The 18,929-nt window shown below is 39.5% G+C and overlaps 1 protein-coding gene across 2 annotated transcripts; it reads right to left on the bottom strand.

The window, feature by feature from the left end:
• Positions 1-467: 467 nt before the first annotated feature.
• On the bottom strand, positions 468-16,603 carry KATNBL1 (katanin regulatory subunit B1 like 1). Of its 2 annotated transcripts, none has more exons than XM_054275948.1 (10): positions 16,519-16,603; positions 8,461-8,593; positions 7,638-7,678; positions 6,993-7,272; positions 5,495-5,613; positions 5,257-5,307; positions 5,085-5,174; positions 4,443-4,532; positions 3,968-4,061; positions 468-2,445 (listed from the first exon to the last, which is right to left on the bottom strand). In XM_054275948.1, exons 2-10 carry the CDS (start codon positions 8,572-8,574, stop codon positions 2,413-2,415), a joined length of 912 nt encoding a protein of 303 aa, XP_054131923.1. In that variant the 5' UTR covers positions 8,575-8,593; positions 16,519-16,603; the 3' UTR covers positions 468-2,412. The 2 variants fall into 2 exon arrangements, with proteins under 2 accessions (XP_054131923.1, XP_054131922.1); XM_054275947.1 differs by having other exon boundaries at positions 8,461-8,588.
• Between the last annotated feature and the right edge of the window lie 2,326 nt (positions 16,604-18,929).

Raw genomic sequence — 18,929 nt, 5'->3', positions numbered from 1 at the left:
TATTAGTGTGAATAGTTTCAATGAATAAAGAACACAATGGAAAAAATAATTTCATAATACAGACACCTGAACCCTGTTCTTACAGTCTAGTAGCTGCCTGAAAACAGTAAAAAATTCATTTAAAATAAGGCACAGATACTAATGACAATGTTTAATACTGTATTATTGATGCTGTCAAAATACAACTTTTGGCAGTTAAAAAGAATGCATTATTTTATTAGGTATTCCTCAGTAATGATCCTCAAATCAATCTTACCTTGCCTCTAAAACAAAAGCACTGTCCACAGTTAGGATTTGTTAACTCTATGGCCACACACAGAATTATGAGCCTACATACCTAAATCTACATTCAAGCTAGATTTTTAAACACTAGAGTATCCCTTTAATCAATTACAACTATTCTTTCCTATATTATCAGAAATAAATGGCCATGAGTTACTTTGTCTATTAAAAAAAAAAAAAAGAAAAAAATCTGAGTTTCCATAAACAGTAATCTCCTTGAGGAGTAATCTAAGAGTTTCAGCAATTGCCACCTAAATGATGAAACCAGACTTGGTTACTTTTACACTTAAGTGTTCAATGGAACAGTAAAGTAATAGAAGAATGTTGTCATACTATAGTTCCTTTAGATATTTAATTGATAGTAAGAACATTTGAAAAGTCCTATCTCAAAACTCTTTTAGCATGAAATATCTCTAATGATGCAAAACAATTCAAGCAAAAAGACTGGCTATGTGTGTCTCCAAATTGTCCCACAAAGTTTGCAGTTTTGGGATGCCCCAGAAACTCTTTGTAACTGACTGCCCTAGGAAATGCAAAACCTTTGGTGGTTTACAGAACAGTCAAACAACTAAAAGCACCAAGTTCTCAGATTTCTAGCTGGCCTTCAGAAGTCAGCAACAATGATACATAAACTAATACAATACTAAGCAACAGGAGGCCTGAACTTATTGACCGCTACAGGAGTTTAAAATTAATTAATCCGTAAAGCAAAAACCACTTGTGGCTATCAAAAGACTTTTCTCCTGCACGTCAATAAAAGTGCACATGCTTAATGCTAGGTATGAAAACAACCCTTGTTTTTAAGGAAGTAGTCTATTTGGTCATACATGCTGTGCATGTACACTTTTAAGTGAAGAGCTGGCACTTTGTAAGTTTTAATTGAAAAAGCATACTTTCTAATCACAAAATTAAAAAAGGCAACAGCAAGCCTAAGATTAAGACTCCCTCAGAGCTATTAAGATATAGCTTTTAAATTAAAATAGAACAGCATATCAATATGACAGTAAAAGCTTATAGCTGTATCCTCAATGCTGTTGTTGGTATGACTTTGCCATCATTGATCAGGTTAGAACTTGATCAATTTTGCAAAAGTTCTTTGTCAGTTTCTTAAAGGAGGTAGTATAAAAAGGGTGTGATTTGAATAACATGGCCTCACCTGGCTGTAAACATTTCAAACAAGAGACATAAATATCTATGATAAAAAGTACTGTGGAAAAGATTATTCTAGAAATTGATTTTTTTAACTTGAAAAGAAAAAACAATAGATATATTTAATATATTTACTTATTTGCATGTAGTTTGAATGATACAGAACAAGATTACTGTGTTAGAAATCCACATACAATATAAAAACATTTGTTAGACATAAGTTCACCATTCTGCTGACATTTGCAATAACTGTTTACCCAAGCTTAACTTCAGGTATTTATAATATTTTTCATACATGAATCTTGGTATATGTGCAATGTTTCATTAACTACACAATGTGAAACCCTGATTTTTGTAGTTTTTCATCACAATCTGAACATAATAGCTATTTGCATCTTAATACATTGGCTTTTTGAAACACTAGTAATTAAGGCATCTTTGCTGTATAGTTTCTCAATAGTGCAAACAAAAACTGTCTTTAATAATTTGATTAAAACATACAAGTAACTGAATAGCCCAAAGTTTTTTGTATTTTATGTAATTGGAAGATAGTTGTGCATTTTGGAGTTCTCTTGTGAAAGAGACATTTAAAAGCTCTTAATGCTGATTGTTTTTGTTGGTTCCTTATAACTGGTTCTGCTGTCTTGTCTTCATGACAGTATAGTTCATCTTCTTTTATGGATGATGTTGTAAGGTACAGTAGCATTTAAAGGAATACCTAGGAACTGAGCAAATCCCAAATGCAGCAAAGGCATACAGTTTTCATAGTGCACTTTCACCTCATTGAAGTAAAAGTTGCTCCTACTAGACATTTTTCCACTTCAATGTGAAGTAGATTGTTAGAGTTTTGTTAGTGGTTTCATTAAACAGCTTGACAGTTCAGTTCTCTTCTGCCAGTATTTCTCAAAAGGCTTTCAGCACATATTTCAGGGATACTTTAGGGACTGTTTCACCACATAAGCACACTGTTTCCCCATCATGTCAGTGTAGCTGCAATAAATAAGCATTTACATCCTAGAAGGAAAAAAAGGAGAAAGTGTTTGTCACTTTACTTATAGCTCCAACATCAACTCTATGTCTGAAGCAGGGCAACCTCAGGACCATAACACACAAATAATTATATTTGCCCAAATTTCAGAACCAGTTATCTTCATGATTACTTTCAATTAATGCTTACAATGACATTTCTTCAGGTACTAAAAAGCCTGCCAGAAGAGTAGGATTAGTTTTCAATGCTATCAATTTCATCTGTTATTCCTCTGCTCCCTGCATGAGCAGGAAAGATCACCATCATCATATGATCACATAGTTAAAACATGTTATGTATGACATTCCTTCACCCAACCCCTCCAACATTCTTGGACTACTTTTGCTCTGACTTGCTCAGGTGACTTCGGTCACAATCTATCCTGATGCATTAAGACAGCAAATGAACATAAAGGGAACCTGAACTCTAGAGAAACAAACTGACACTACCTATAGCTGCTATTCTGATCCAGCAAAAGAACTAGGCAGTCCACATAACGTGCTCTCATAGCTCAACCAAGTTGGGAGTTAGAACTCAGTTCTTCTGCATCCCTGTTGACTGAAATGCTGCAAGAATTTTGTAATTATCCTTGTAGGGACATCAAATCTGAAGTCGCAGGTGCACAGCAGTCCCAGAAAAAAGAGTTTACTTGTTTGACACATCAAAGTGATCAATTCTGTAGCACAGAAATAAAGATTCACCAAAACTCCTTCAGATATAAGAAAAAGATGCAATTTTTAAGTTCTTTTCAAGTTCATTCAAATCTTGCACACAACCAACTGTTTGGTGTAACTCCTTTCTCACTGTCCACCTTCACCAGGTCCCTCCACCTGGAGATGTTTCTATCTAGTCTAACTTTTGGTGCCCAATCTCAGAAAGCCATGCATATAGAGATGAGCACAAACAGAAAAGTATGGATCTACCAGACACCCTCATTATGTAACTGATACCACAACCTAATGAAAAATGCAAGCAGGGATACATCTCAGACAGGCTCTTCTGCCCACCAGAAACTCACCATTTTCTAAGCATTAGGTCAGCAATAAGCTTTAGAATTTTGCATGTTGTCACTTGCTCCTGCACCTGATGTGCAAATGCCAATGATGTTCCCAGGCTAAGATTCTCCATTACACTTACTACAATGGCTACAACAGATCTAAGAGAAAACATCTGTCCCTTCCACAGTCTACCTACTCAACTGAGCCCTTTTTCATATCATTTTAAGGCTCATTACTATTAGATACTTTGTTATTAAGGAGATGCTTAAGCATAATTATAATTTTAATTCACAGAACTATCATAGGGAAATAACTCCAGATTTCTGTAAAAACCATGCAATACACTTGAGCATTAGCAGTAACTAAAGTAAACGTGTTTCTGTCCAACCACAGTTTAGCATAAGTAAAACAGGAGGAGTACCAGAAGTGCATAAGTAAAACAGGAGGAGTACCAGAAGTGATACAATCATGTTTATTACTGAACACAACCAGAACTGGAACCAGAACTTACCTTAGCTATATTACCAGTATATCCTGGAACCAGAATAAGGTGATTCTCCTGTTCCCACAAAATACTTAACTGTTGTTTTAAAATATGAATGTTTCTGAAAGAGAATGAACGTCACTTTATAACCCAGGTAGTATATTTCAGTAGTCTCTTTTATTAAAATGAATTATTAATACTGCATATAGACTTAGCCTATACAATAGGTATTGCCACAAGAGCTGAAAAATTTTGATTCAACTTCTACAGCATTTGTATAATCCCTGATATGACTACATCCTACAGGTATTAAAACCATAGCAAAAAAAAGAAAAACAAAACCAGTGACTTAGCTATCCTTAAAATACTTCTAAGCTTTAACTTTAAAATTGTAAGTGTGCCTTTTGTAGGCAAGATGTGCTCCTACTGATCAAAATTAGAACAGATTGAGATGAAATCGACTACAGAAACACATTTAAGTATTTCCCAACACTATACTCACCCATCTTCTGCCTTTTCTGTATGTGCAGATAGTTCTGACCACCATCTTTTAATGACAGCCTGAAGCCAGTTTAAACCCACTATCACGTATCTGTAACAACACATTTTACACATTATGCATTTCCCTCTCCCTGAAGATTAGCTACAAGCCAGATAAATAAAGCATTGAGATAACTTTGTAAGCAATTGAGAAAGCAACATTTTCTATTCTGGAAGGAAAGAATCTAGAAAATTGGTAAATTTAAATTCTTGTTTACACTTGCAATTTCTAAGTGGTAGTCTGAAGTTCTTGTTGAAAAAGTACAAGAAAACTCTGCCTTGATTATATGTTATAAAGCATACTAAAACCTCAGTGCTAATATTTTTTAATATTTAGGATAAATAAATCTCCATAAGGGCAAAGCCAGTCCTCTCCCCCAAGTGCCTAGCATTGCAGAAAAGAATTTCTGCACTGCTGTTTTGTTAGAGGAGAAAGCTCTGGAATGGAAGCTTTCGTCCGAACCTTTCTCATTTCCTGAGAAAGGCAGAGCTGGAGAAGGGGCAGAGGGAACAAGAGTCAGAGGATTAAAAACCATTGATTTTCCAGGGCTCTGCACAGCCAGGAAGTAATAATGTTTCAAAAACATCCCAAGCTGATACTTACTCTTCGTATTTGCTTTTAAGCAGAGATTTCACTAAGGGCAAAAGATCTACACAGCAGCCAACTGAAACATATGGTTTTTCTTCCTGTAAACTTAAAAACAAGATGTTTCAGAAGTGTTTGAACTTCTATGGTCATAAGCAGGTTCTAATTCCCCACTTTTTTCTGTTTGTACCTGTTTGTAAGCACAGGAAGGCAGTCTACTACTACTCCAAGATCCTGTATCCTAGAAACAGTAAGAATAAAATCAGAAGTGTTACTTGTAGATCCTACTACTAGTAGTAGGAGCATACGCTTCCGCTATGATTTGAACAGTGTAACTAAGTCACAACATTTACAGAACTGCTACAAATACTGTGGCATATTTGAGATTGCTGTCATTTTAAGGATATAAAAGAAGAGACTTATTTTACCTCACTAAGTAGGCTACCAGTTCACTTATACTTCTCCTTCTCCAAAAGGTTAAAGCTACATTCAGTCTCAGATTCCTGCTGAAAAGAACTTGAGCCATAGTTTCATGGTCCTGAGAAACCTGCACATTTTTAAAAATATAAAAAGTTGCCACAAGTTTAGCAGCCAGTGATAAAACAACATGCTACTCAAATATAATCTGGTATACTCTACCTGTATAAATTTTAGAAATTTATCTAAGAATAGACTTAAACCCATAAATTTCCCTTAGGGTTCACAAAAATATCACCTACTTTACACGAAAGCTGCAAGAATAAGGTTTGTACCTCTTTATCACCTAAGACAGGTATCTAATAATTAAAATGAGCATTCATGTGCATCAACCTATAATTCTCACCAACTCTGAGAACTTTTTACTTAGATGATTATTAATTTTGACACAATTTAGACACAAGTAATTGCATGTATTATTCCAAACTCCAACAGAAAAGGTTCATTTCTGAAAAAGCCTGTTCTGTGAAGTTCAGGCATTTTAATTAATTAGACCTTGGATTGGAATGAACACTGCAGAGCCACACACATCTCTCAAACCAGTTAAACAGTCATTTGTGACCAGAGGCCAGTGATCTGCTCCTTAGCTTCTCAGAAAATGAATCTTCCCATCTTCATTTTTTTACCCACCTTTCTGCAGCCTCTTTATTGTAGCTATTCTGCTCTTTTCTTGAAACCACCAAATTTAACAGTGCAGAAGTGCTGCAGACTTGCACCTTCAGCCCAGCGGCTTCTCAGGGCTCTCCCTCACAGGAGCACACATTTACAACACTGTGACAAGGCAGCAGCATGGTGGGTGACAGTTTCTGATCTTACCTTCCCTGCCATGCCTCACCTTAAACGCCTGCAAGCCCCAAGGAGTAACAAAAATCTATTGTGACAGAAATGCAAACTTCAACATTAAGGGCCTTAAATGGCCTTCACTGTCACAAAATCCATTTAATTTAAATATCTGACCTTTTAGACAGTTTCAGAAGCCCTACAAACATCATCTAGGTTTCCTCAACCAACCCCAACAAGAAATAAAGCTCACACAAACACTTAAGTTAGTTTTGCACAAAGTTGATACTGCTGTTGAAAATTGTCATAATCTACCTCACTAATGATTATTCTCATTGATATACTAACATTTTTACACTTCTATAAACACACATGTGGACACCTGTCCTGCCAGTTCATGAAACCTATGCAGGTCAAAATAACATTCTCCTTTGGTGCTGGCACCATTTTAATCCAGTCAAGTCCGGCAGATCTGAGCTTCTGACCTGACCCAAATATGAAGAAAAGTGGCAGGACTATTACTATTGACAACTGCATCACCATAAATGGACAGACTGTAAATCACAAGACCTGCTATCTGCGGAATTGAAGGAAATTATTCTAAAGAAAGAAACTTTCACAGCTAATTACAACAAACACTTTTGTAAACTGGAGTTTCTTCAAACCTACCTCGGAAAAAAATGCACTGTATTTGGATGAGGGGCCTTCTGTTTGAGACGAGCCAGAGTCGCTAGAATTCAGCAAGTGTGTCCGACTGTTGTGAAGTTTTGCTGGCAGATTCCCTGCACAAGCCAGTTCATTTTCTTTATTTGCCATGTCACGGCCCCTAGATTTAGGGCACAGTTTCTTTCTGTAACAAGGCTTTGGAGTATAACAATGAACTTTCCTTTTACAATATACCACTTTGAAAAGGGAGAGGGGACTGGCCACCGTTTTTCCAACCGTTACTCTGCAATAATAAAGCACTATTTTAGTGAAGGTTGATCCAAACCAAATCAATTGCATTATTATGTTTATATATATATAATTATGAATTCAGCAGTCAGATTTCAGGTTGTTGAAAACATTTTTCCCCCAGTACATATCCTAATGACACTAGGGTTATTAGAAGTCATGCCACCAATATTCTTCTGTTTTTAGTAATGCAGAGACTCGCTGTTATGGAAGAAAACACAAGAACAAAGAACTGTCTTTAAAATCAAAACCTATCATCCCTTTGTGTTTGCTTTGGTGTTGTAATCAATTTCAACTGTGATTTTCTCCCTACCTCTGTCACACTTTAAACTCAGATATCACACAGCACAGCCCTCCTACCTGTTTGTGTATGAAGCCAGCTGTTTTGGAGATTTCTTACCCTGGGAGAAAGGAAATAAGAGAAAAAAAGCTGTATTACTATAAAGGGTCAAACACTCCCACCTATACTACTTAGCATTAATGGTAACATTTAGATTGTGCCATCAGCAGGAGAATGTTATGATCTTTTTTTGGTAACACCGGTCATAAAGTATTAGTTTTAATAGAAAATTTTAATAAACAGCAGATATTGATATCTTCACCACTGTTTGAAGAGATCTTACAGTAAGTTTGCCTCTCCAGTGCTTCCTCTGTACTTCACTGTCTTACTCTTCAGTCAGTAACACAGGTAAGAAGTTTCAAAAATTACTTTTGAGTAGCAAGAATCCAGTGAAAATCTACGTGCTACCATGTGCTAGGTGAAGCTGTATAATTATACAAGGATCTATTTCAATGAATGGGTTTCACCTACTCCACCTCTCACTTGTGCCATGCAGCTCTCTTGGCAAGAAAGAAGTTTTTCATGACAGAATTCCTGTATTGAAACATTTATTGGCTAGATTGCAGAAAAGCACACATGAGTAAGACTGTATCGATCAGTACCTACTGCTCATATGGATGATACAATGCACTGATCTGTGCAGCTGCTGCCTGGATCTATTACACAGTTTTCATAATATAACTGGCACAGAAACAATTCTAAGTTCTATTGCACATCTAAATATCAAATGTTTAGTAGTGCTGTGCTTCTAGATTTAGACTGCTCAGAACTATAAAGCTGTTTAAATCATCAATTTTCTCAGAGGACATAAAACAACCCAACAAACAACACAAAACAGCTTACCTCCTTCATGATCTTTTTAGTGGAAGAAGAGATTCTTTTTCTGGGGAGATCAATGGGATGACCTTCAATAAGCAAAACTTTCTGGTTTTTAACATTGTGAGCTTCAGATGCCATAATCTCTCAAATCCCTGTTCTCAAGGGAAAGATATTTAGTTGTATTTTCTAAAACATTCTGTCAGATTTCTTCAAACACAGCTAGCAACACTAGAATTCAACTATTTCCAAGATCTTCCATCCTAGATATAACCCAAGACATCATCCTTTAGTGCATATTACCTGGAGGCCTTATTATTAACACTATGGAATTTCAAAATCCCTATTTAGCTTTCAAGAAAGAGGAAACGAAACAAAAATCACCCCAAGAAACCAAGCAGAGATTCTGTTTTCACACCAGTTTCTACACCTGCACTGAGGGGTGCCATACAAACAAGAATTCAAGTAAAGAATAGGGCAATTTATGAAATTCTTTCCTTGCACTATGAATTTCATCTGCCACCTAGAGAAAAATAATTGGTTTCACATTTGTTTCCAAGTACATAAGGCAGCTAAAAAACTGATTCTTGTTTTTTAGGAAGAAAGCAAGCTTTATCAAAATAATGAAGGTTTAAAAAAAAAGTGAAAGATCTTCCCCTTAGTTAATTGGCAAATGTCCATCCTGCCTCCCCACCCATTTCTGTCAATGCAGTGCTTTGGCCAGTTTTCATACTAAACCCCACAACTTCATTTTATGGCTAAAGTCCTTTGTCTTGAAGTATGCAAATATTTTTATAAGAATCAACACCAAGACTGGGACAGCTGTACATACATGTGATTTTGCATGTTTCATGTTTTGTAAGCAATCAGAAGATTCATTGCTTGAGACTAGGTTCAACTACTACATCATCATAGAGGCACCATTCTTGAAGTGTTTTAGCAAGACATCCTATGCCACTTTTAAGACAACCATTTGCTCCAATATTACTGTTTTTTCCCCCTAAAAGGTACAACTGTGGTCTCAACATGAGTGCTCCCATCTCTCCCCTCAATCTTTAGCAGCAGCCCTATTCTCTTTACTCTATGTAGCAGATTTACCTCACATTAAGAACTCTGGCATTTGAAAGACTAAGACACTGAGCACTGAATAAGCCAGATGGGAAACAGCTTATTGGCCATGAAGATCCATGCAGTAGCTAAAGGCCATCAAATGAAACAAGCAGGTGGCAGGCCAAAACAAGACAGATGCTATATTCAGGCACATTAAAATCCCTCTCTTAGGGTACAGTGGAAGAAAAAAAAAATTCTTCAAATATTCTGGAATTCTTTGGAATTGGATCATTACTAAAGAATTTCACTTGAGATGTCTTTCAAAAATGGAATATTCACTGACAGAATCTCTTACTCTGTAAGATGGGAACACAGAGCCCTCAGACTACAGCAAGAACTTCAAATGGCAGCATTAATTAGGGCAGTATCTTTAACAGCTGGTGGCCAATATTTTTCCAGATGCAAGTCTGCCTTAAGACTGGTTCATTAACTTGATTTTTTCACACTATGAGACAGTGATGAAGAGTGATCACTTTGTTAGCTCTCTACACTTCCTAGTTCTTCCACACAGGTCTGTAAATTTTTCCCTGAAGTTTAGAAAAAACCTCACATAAACAAACACCTTTCCCTCTGCCTATCAGACCGGTTAAAACCATTACTTGGACTCAAAATGGGCTGTATATTAAAACTTGCACTTGGATCACAACACAAAGGCATATGCTGAACAACTGGACTTTTGAAGAAAAACTGAACAATCCTAAAATCCAAACAAATCCATCCTTTTATTCCAGTCAGTGATGAAGAGGACTTGGAAAAAGTCTTGACTTTTTTTTTTCTTCTATCCACTGTTTGAGAATAACACTGAAGGGAAAGCAAAAAACTGAAATATTAGGGGGGGGCAATCTCCAACCACCAGAGTTAAAACCCACAGCCACCTCATCAGAGGCTAAAAACCCCCTGATCTCTGTTGCTGAAGGAAAATTTTTGTGATTACTCCCATAACACACTATCAGCTTACAATTCCTCAGGCCTAACAGTGACTGCTCCTTATTTTTCCTTATTTAACAAATGATCTCAATCTACCCTCATCTTTCACACTAAGCAGTACACAAGAATCTGATCACCAAAATAAATGACAGCACTATATAACTAGAATACTTTTTGCTTAAAAGAAGTGTAAAATATTAGAAGGCTAGAAAGAAATGTCTTACCAAGGAAATTCAACTAGCTTATCTGTTTTTAATACTGGGCTCTAAAGAGCATCTAACATGTCAAAATACCTGAACTGGAGCTATCTGAACTGGAGAGAGAGGACTCTGGATGGAAGGAAGTTCCTTACAAAAGGTTGCATGTGTCCAGGAGAAAAATTAAGAGAATTTTACACTCTAACAAATCTGACATAAGAATATATTGTTCCCCAGCCTCCCAATTGAAACAACAGAACTATTAATTCTTTCCTTAAAGACTGGTAAAATAAATTCAAAAGGTCAAGAGATTATCAGATATAAAGGAACATTTGATGAAGCAAAGTAAAATCCTTGTGTATGACTTCACTGTCCAACAGTTGAAAGGGTTTTCAATAGTTTAACCTGTTGAGGGTCTCAGATTATGTAGAAGCAGCAGTGAACATTTAAGCAGTAATGAAACAGCTGTGTTTTTAGCTCCCTTGCAGCTGACAAAGTACCTAAAGAAAACGCATGGAGAACACAGTCAATATTTAAAGAGCCTCAAGGAAGAGCCAGACTGACATCTCTGTTGCACTAATTAGTAAACAATGTAATCAAGAACAGACTTAGTGGACACAAACAAGTAACATAATGGGAAAGATTCAGCCTGGCTGTCACTAAGGCAACACAGCCTGGGGAAGAGAAGGCTCCAGGGTGACCTCACTGCGGCCTTCCAGTACCTGAAGGGGCTACAGAGAGCTGGGGAGGGACTTCTTACCAGGGCATTTGTGATAGCCCAAAGGGGGTAACAGCTTCAGACTGAAACAGGGCAGGTTTAGATTGGATATAAGGATAAAATTCTTTACTGAGAGGGTGTAGAGGCACTGGAACACATTTCCAAGAGAAGCTGTTGATGCCTTGTCCCTGCAAGTGTTCAAGGCCAAGTCAGATGGGGCTATGAGCAGTCTGGCCTAGTGGAAGGTGTCCCTTCCTTCCCACAGCGGGGAAATTGGAACTAGAAAATCTTTAATGTCTGTTCTAACCCAAATTATATTATGATTCTGTGAAGTCTTGCTCTGCAAAATTAATGGAATTTATTAAGAATATGGGGTAGTACAACATGGATAAAGGGCAACTAAATGATAGAGTTTATTTGAATTTCCAAGTCCCTCACTTAAATCTTGAGGAAACTAAGCCACCAAGTGAAAAAAAGGGAAAGCTCTTGCATGCACAAGTATCTCAAGAACAGCCATAAACTGCCTAAGCAGTTCCCACAGTGCAGAAAATCACCTCCAGATCCCTGGGGGAAACCTGCATTGGTTTATGCTGTTCAATATATTAATAAATTATGTCACAAAAGGGGAGGAAGACTGTTGACAATACAAAGTCATAGCTGTGAAGATAAGGGCTAACTGAAGAACTGGAGAAGTGATGTACAAGATGTACAAGAAGTGATGTACTGTGATGTACAAGAAGCAAAAGCAATACTTATAGATCAATATAAAGCAAAGCCTATGTATCTGCAGGCAGGAGAAAATTCTGGGCTCCTTTTGGAATCACAGTCTCGGAGCCAGTAACTGCCACCCACAACAACGTCTGGATGTAGGACAGCTTACCTTCGATCGACTGCTCAGCACTCCATGTGGATCAATAAACAGAAAAATAAACAGAACACTATTGTGACAGTGTACAGAATGAATTTGTGCCTGTATTTCATATACTGAGAGAAGAGTTAGTTAACTTTCTTTAAAAAAAACAAATCAACCCTAAAAAGTCAAAAATACTTCTGAGTAAAAGTAGAAAACAGCTCAGACAAAAGAAGTTAAAAATACATGGAATATCTTTCATATAATCAGCAACTGATTAGATCAGTCTCTTCAGCCTGGGGAAGAGGCTACTTATAGCCATCAGGGGAAATAAGACAAAGGCCTACAAAATGAATGGCTTGGACAAGTTGCACAGAGATTGTGACCTCTCTTGCCCAATATACAAAAAAAGGGTCAAAGGACAATAGGTGAAGATCTGATCAAAACAAACAAGGTTAAGCTGTGTGCAAATTATAATCAACCTGAGCTTGCCACAGGATGTTGTGGATCCAAATGTTTTATATGGGTTTTAGGACAGACTGCGCAAGCACATTAAAAAAAAAAAAATATATATACTGAAAATGATTAAATTCAGACCCACAACCCATATAGTCCAAACAGAGCAGAACACAAGCAGAAGAATCTAGTATACACAAACCTAACAATGCTATAATAAACTCAGTCACCATCCTAGGAAACCAGCTTTGAAAGGCTTAGTAACACCTAGGAAAATGCTGGCTGGCCAGCAATTTAAGAGATGAATGCTACAGGATGAAAGGCACTTTACATGGCTCTTCACAACTTTGATTTCCTATTTGCAGTCAGATATCATCTAGGGATAGCTAATCAGACACTACAGTCCCCTGTAATTTTGGCATATATACAGAGGGTTCTTAAACTGGCATTAGATACTACAAACAATCTATACCTTAATGTCTTTAATTTCTGACTTTTCCCTTGTGATGAGCACAGCTAGTTTTATCTGATCAGACAATGTGCTATACAATATCATTGAGGCCAATGCATTTCCCTCACTTGACAAAGTTTTTTAAATTAAACTAAGGAGAGAATGCATGCCCCTTCAGCTCTGCCTTGGTCCACTGTACAATCCTAAACTGTTTTACAAGCTAACAAGGCAGACTGCAGATCTGAACAGAGATGTATGATTTCATTAGGATGACAGAATCCAATTCCATCCATTTCCCCTATACAGTGGGTGATTTCTCACAGCAGACAACAATCTTCCCTTCTGCCCCTTTTACTCTCTTCAATCTTCAGTAAGCAGAAGGACTAGAGTAATAGCAGCCATGTCTCCTGAGAAGAAGCTGATTTGTCCCCACAGCCAACAGACAGTACCTGTGCAAAGTTTTCCTGACGGTCCTACTGGTATTTTCTATCTCTGATCTCTCCCAGATGCAATAAAACTCTTCAGGTCATACCAGAATTAGGCAAAGGCAGTCAGCACTAACAGGCTTTCAAGTGCACATCTGTTGAAGGCAAGTATTAACAACTCTGCCACTCCCTCCCATGTCCCAAGTTCTGGGCACAGTCCCCTGAGAAGGACAAACTCTTCTTGGCACATTACATAATCTATGTGCATATTAACATAAAATTATTTTCTTACAGAACACAGGCTGGCATACTTTGCATGGCAGCAAGGAAAATGTAAAATAGTTAGATCTCTTAAGCCATCAGCAATACCTTTCAAAACACACCCTCTTCCATCCTATTCCTTGTCCAAATTCTTAATAGCTACTTCTTCCTGCAGCATCCCATGTGCACCAACCATGGTAAATATTCCTGTGATTCTCCTCCACCTCACAGTAACCCAACTGCAAGTTCAAGGATGACAATATTAAACTCAGATGAAAAAACCTAATTAATCATTATCCCAAGGAGGAGAGCATATGCTTTGAAAGCATTCCAAACAGGTATGCATCAGGGAAGCAGTAATGGTCAACTCATTTCACTGGCAATTATCAGAGCTACAATGGTCACAAGTAACTTCCAAGGATGGTTATTTCAAATTTACTTCCAAAAATAAATTAGCACTATCTTATGATATAGAAGTGATTTTGTAAGCTTGGCATAACTTCATTTTAGCTCCAATAAATATTACAAAATCCATTTGTCTTTCTTTTAGAAGGCTTCCACATCCTTTGCATATGAAACAGTTTGGTTTTTTCAAATTTCTTTTTTAGCAATTGAAAATTGAGTTTTCTTAAAAAGAGGAAGTGGAGTTCAAGATTTTAAGGAGTATGTTAATGCAAAATTTTTCTGCAACATTAAAAAGAGTGTTATATGCCAGCAGAACAGCTTTTTAATGTGCTACACTTGTCAGGGCATTTGTTCCAGTTTAAAGTTTCCTATGTTGATAAAAACTACAGGAAATTCTCTAAATTTGCAATAAATGAAAATACTATTTGAACAACTAGTTATGGTAAATTAGCTTATACCTAAGATTTAAGCTCATTTTCCTCTTACATTTGAAATTCGTATGTGGCCCACTGTCATAATGAACCTCCAAAAACAACCACATGTGACAGCTCCTCCAAGTTTAGTGAGGAGGAACCCAGGTGTGCATTAGCTCCCCTTGTGGAGACAGCCTGGGAGTCTAATAACTGAACCTGATTTACATTTTCTACAAAAAAAAAGGCAAACAAGAACTCAGTTTTCTGCTTCTGGAGGCACCACTGACAGGTTTGTTAAGCTGCCATAAAGTAACAGCAGTTGTCAGTGGTGAAGTCCTTTCTGAAGTCATCTTCCACTAATGAAAAGATACTTCCACCTGTTGATTTTCACTTATGAACACTCTGGGGACAATAAATTTGAAAAGGTTTTATAACTAAGAGGTGTTATAAAATAAATAGATTTCCACAATATTGTAGCTTCCACATTAATGTTTTACACAGCTCTTTAAGAAACTACCCATGAAATCAAATACAGCAATTTCTTTTACCATTTGCTGCTCAACCCAAAGAATTAAAAAAAAAACTGCAACAAGAATTTTGAATTTAAACCCAGAGACAGACATACTGGCAAACCCCTCAAGCTGCAAACTTAGTGGAGGCTAAGGAAGTACTCACTACACGCCCCCCTGGCTGGACAGTCTGTGATTACACAACTTTGACATGGCTTTTTATGCTACCCTCAAATACACTTCTATTATTGATGGTAGTCTATTTACAGCATTCAAAAAACCTTCTTGATTCTTAGTCAAGCTTCTTACCCTAGGAACAACATACAGTAAAAGTAGGCAAGTGAATATATACACGTGGCCGTAAGAATACATGCATATCAGCATAATGCCATTTACTTTCCAATATATATATAAACTACCTTAATAATAACATTTTTAATATAATGATATTCTGAGTTTCAAAGTTTAGGAGTTCATATCAATTCTAATTTTAGTTCCAGAACATATTCTTTCCAATCAGCAAGGCAAAAGAGGCACAAACCTGCCTTCTGTTATGTTTTAATTCTACTAATCGTGGGTAACTACATATTTTTAATTAGTTCCTTGATTACAGTCAGGGAATAAGAGGAAGAAACAAACAGGAGAACAGTAAAAATGATGTAAAAATGAAAAGTAAAAATGATGTTCCAAGAAAAGATGGAGGAAAGCTGCTTCTCAGCCAACGGACTTAACCTTGCTCCAAAGCAAAGCATGTTACAAAAACAGAAACAAAAGACTTCCAAGATCACCATCTAATCTCTCTATCCTTAAAAGAGCTCTCTATTCAAAATGTCTTTACTTTAAATCTGCATGTCAAATCATCCAGCCCAACACTGAAGAAAATAATTTGAAGCCTTTTGAACGAAGTCATTAATGCAGGATCTGATCTTCAAGCACTTAAGGCCCCCCCTCACCCCCCTCCTTGCCCCTGGAATCTGTCACACCCAAGAAATTAAATCCGTCAGCAGGCCTCACACCCAGCTTGCTGTCCTCCTCCCTTTCGGCAGCACCAGAGCCTGCCCCGCTCTCCTGGCACGTATCCGCCAGCACACGCGCCTGCTTCGAGCCGAGCCTGCTGGCACCATTTCAGAGAGGAACCCCAGAGCCACAGCCCGCTCTCCGGGGGCGGCGGGCACCGCACACGGCAGGGCCGGGGCGCCGGGCGAGGCCGCCGGCCAGCGGCACGGAGCGATCCGCGCCCGCGCACCGCCCGCGGCCCCGCCGCCCGCCCAGCGCGACGCCGCGGAGCCGCGCCCCGTCCCGGCGGGGCACAGCGCGACCCCGCTGCGCTCCCCGCGGCCGCGGCGGGCCCCGCGCCACTCACCCGCTGCTCATGTTCGGGGCCGGGCCGGGCGGGCGGAGCGGCGGGAGCGCTACTGCCGGGGCCCGGCGCCCGGAGCCTGCGCCATTCAAACGCCGCCGCGGTGCACGCCGGGCCGCGCGCGACGCGCCACGCCCCGCCGCGCGCGCCGCGCGGCAACGCAGCGCCCTCTGCCGGCCGCGGCCTCGCGCCACGCCCCGCCCCGCCCCGCCGCGCCGCGCGCTGCCTGCGTCACTGCGCGCCCGCGCGGCCTCGGGGGCGGGGCTGCGCAGCCGGGAGGGAACCGGGAATGCCGAGGGATCCCAGTGATGGAGCAGCAGGGAGGGAACCGGGAATGCCGAGGGATCCCAGTGATGGAGCAGCAGGGAGGGAACCGGGAATGCAGAGGGATCCCAGTGATGGAGCAGCAGGGAGGGAACCGGGAATGCCGAGGGATCCCAGTGATGGAGCAGCCGGGAGGGAGCCGGGAATGCCGGGTGATCCCAGTGATGGAGCTCGGAGCCCGCGCTCTCCGCCTGTGTGCCGGCCGCCAGTGCCGAGCCGCGGTCAGCAGTGTGCCATGCTCAGACTGGCTGAGAAATCCACGGTAGCTCCACGCTCTGCTGCATTATCACAGAAACACAGAATAAGCTGAGTTGGAAGGGCCGCACAGGGATAACCAAGTCCGACTCCTGCATGGCACCAGTCCAAGTCCAACTCCTGGCCCTCTTGGCTGCCAGGGCACTGCTGACTCAAATTAAACTTTCCATCAGCCAGGACCCCCAGGTTCCTTTCCATGTCAGTGTTTCCCAGCCTCTCATTCCCCAGTCTGTCCATACATCCAGGGTTGCCCATCCCAGGTGCAGAATCCAGCACTTTCCTTTGTTGAATTTCATGTGGTTGGTGATTGCTGAGTTGCTGAATTTGTTGAGGTCGCTCTGTAGGACCTCCAGGCCTTTGAAGGAGTCAACAGCTCCTCCCAGATTTGTACTGTCTGTAAATTTGTTTAGTATCACTTCCAGTCCTGTGCCCAGCTCATTGATGATGTTGACAAACACAGGGATGAGGGTGAAGCCTTGAGAACCACACTAGTGACACTAGTGACACCAGTCTGGTGTCACCCCCTTCCCCATAACCCTTTGCACCTGACCTGGGAGCCAGTTGCTCACCCATCACATGATGTGTTTATCCAGCTGTGTGCTGGACAATTTATCCAGAAAGAAACTATGAGGAAAAGTATTGAAAACTTTGCTAATTATAACCAGTAAGGTCTTTCTGTCCTGGCTCTTGTGTGGGAGCAAACATAGGACATGCTCTTTCCTGGAGGTGGTATCCTTATTTCATTGATGGGCTCCTCAAAGAGAGTGACACCACTTTTCCATAGGAAGGAAAGCACATAGCCCCAGTTTCAGGCGCAGATAGAAGGCTGCCAAGGGGAGGTAATAAACAGTATTTCACTATCATAATTTCCTTTTCATCCAAAACACCCTGGTGATTAGCAATGCATTCTTACATCCAATATGAATTTATTCATGTCCCGCTTATTCTTCTAGTACCAATATTGCCCTGTAGTTTGCTGCAAGAGAATAACATAAGAGAGTAATTTGATCCTCTCCATGATTTCATTTCACTCCCCTAACAGTCTTGGTCTCCCACTGCAGGATAGATAGCCATTCTGTTTGCTCAATCATCCTAAAGTCACTTTTACCTACGTTTTTGCAGATGTTGCAGTTTCTACCCTGTGTGCATAGTGCTTAATATATGCATGGTTTTATCCATCTGACCATCCAGGTACATATGCTCACTAAGGGTTTTTAAAACAATATTTTCTTTGAGTTATGAGTGCTGATGGAAACTTTTTCAAAGGAAACAGATGATTCTGTTTTAGAGAGCAGGACAATTAGCAGATAATGTACACTAAAGAAATGTTTGGTCTTTCCAAAACAGACCTTCCTGATGAACTCTGTCAGGAGCACATAGTTACATACCAAATGGTTTTTAGATTATTGCCAGCTAAATACAGTTAAGTTCCATGTGGATGCCAGACAGTGACAGAAATGGCAGCAGTGCTCCTTGTATGATGTGGTCTTATGTTTAGCTTTAAAGGGCAGCACAACTGGTTTGTCCAGTCAGGGTGCCAAACATAATAATAGTTTTATTACTGGCCCCGTTATTAAAGAGCTCTTCTGAAAAGAAGCTGTTCTGCAAGTCCACAAAGGGGTCAAATTTTGTAATGAAAATGTAATTTCTGTCAAGGGCCAGTTGTGTTTTCAGAAGCACACAAGCTGTACTCTGGCTACTCAGCAATGGCCAGGGACCATCTAGCTACTGATACTGACAGGTTCATTATGGTTATCCTACGGGTCAGCTGTAGTAATTTCCATTACAAAATCCCACTTCTTTTATGTATTTTTCTTTGATTCTGTTTTTGATAA

The sequence above is a fragment of the Melozone crissalis genome, unplaced genomic scaffold (genome assembly GCF_028551555.1).
Source record: "Melozone crissalis strain CALT ecotype California unplaced genomic scaffold, PUWL_Pcris_2 ptg000018l_1, whole genome shotgun sequence".
Taxonomy (NCBI): Eukaryota; Metazoa; Chordata; class Aves; order Passeriformes; family Passerellidae; genus Melozone; species Melozone crissalis.
The sequence above is the reverse complement of the archived record's forward strand: the minus strand, read 5'-3'. Positions and strand labels throughout refer to the sequence as shown.

What these genes read in the sequence shown, in the direction of transcription:
- KATNBL1 (XM_054275948.1), bottom strand. Translation starts at nt 8,574, where the DNA reads ATGGCATCTGAAGCTCACAATGTTAAAAACCAGAAAGTTTTGCTTATT. An exon ending in CTAAAAAGATCATGAAGGAG is followed by an intron (nt 7,679 to 8,460) that starts GTAAGCTGTTTT and finishes CCTTTCTCCCAG; the next exon opens with GGTAAGAAATCTCCAAAACA. An exon ending in CTGGCTTCATACACAAACAG is followed by an intron (nt 7,273 to 7,637) that starts GTAGGAGGGCTG and finishes TTATTATTGCAG; the next exon opens with AGTAACGGTTGGAAAAACGG.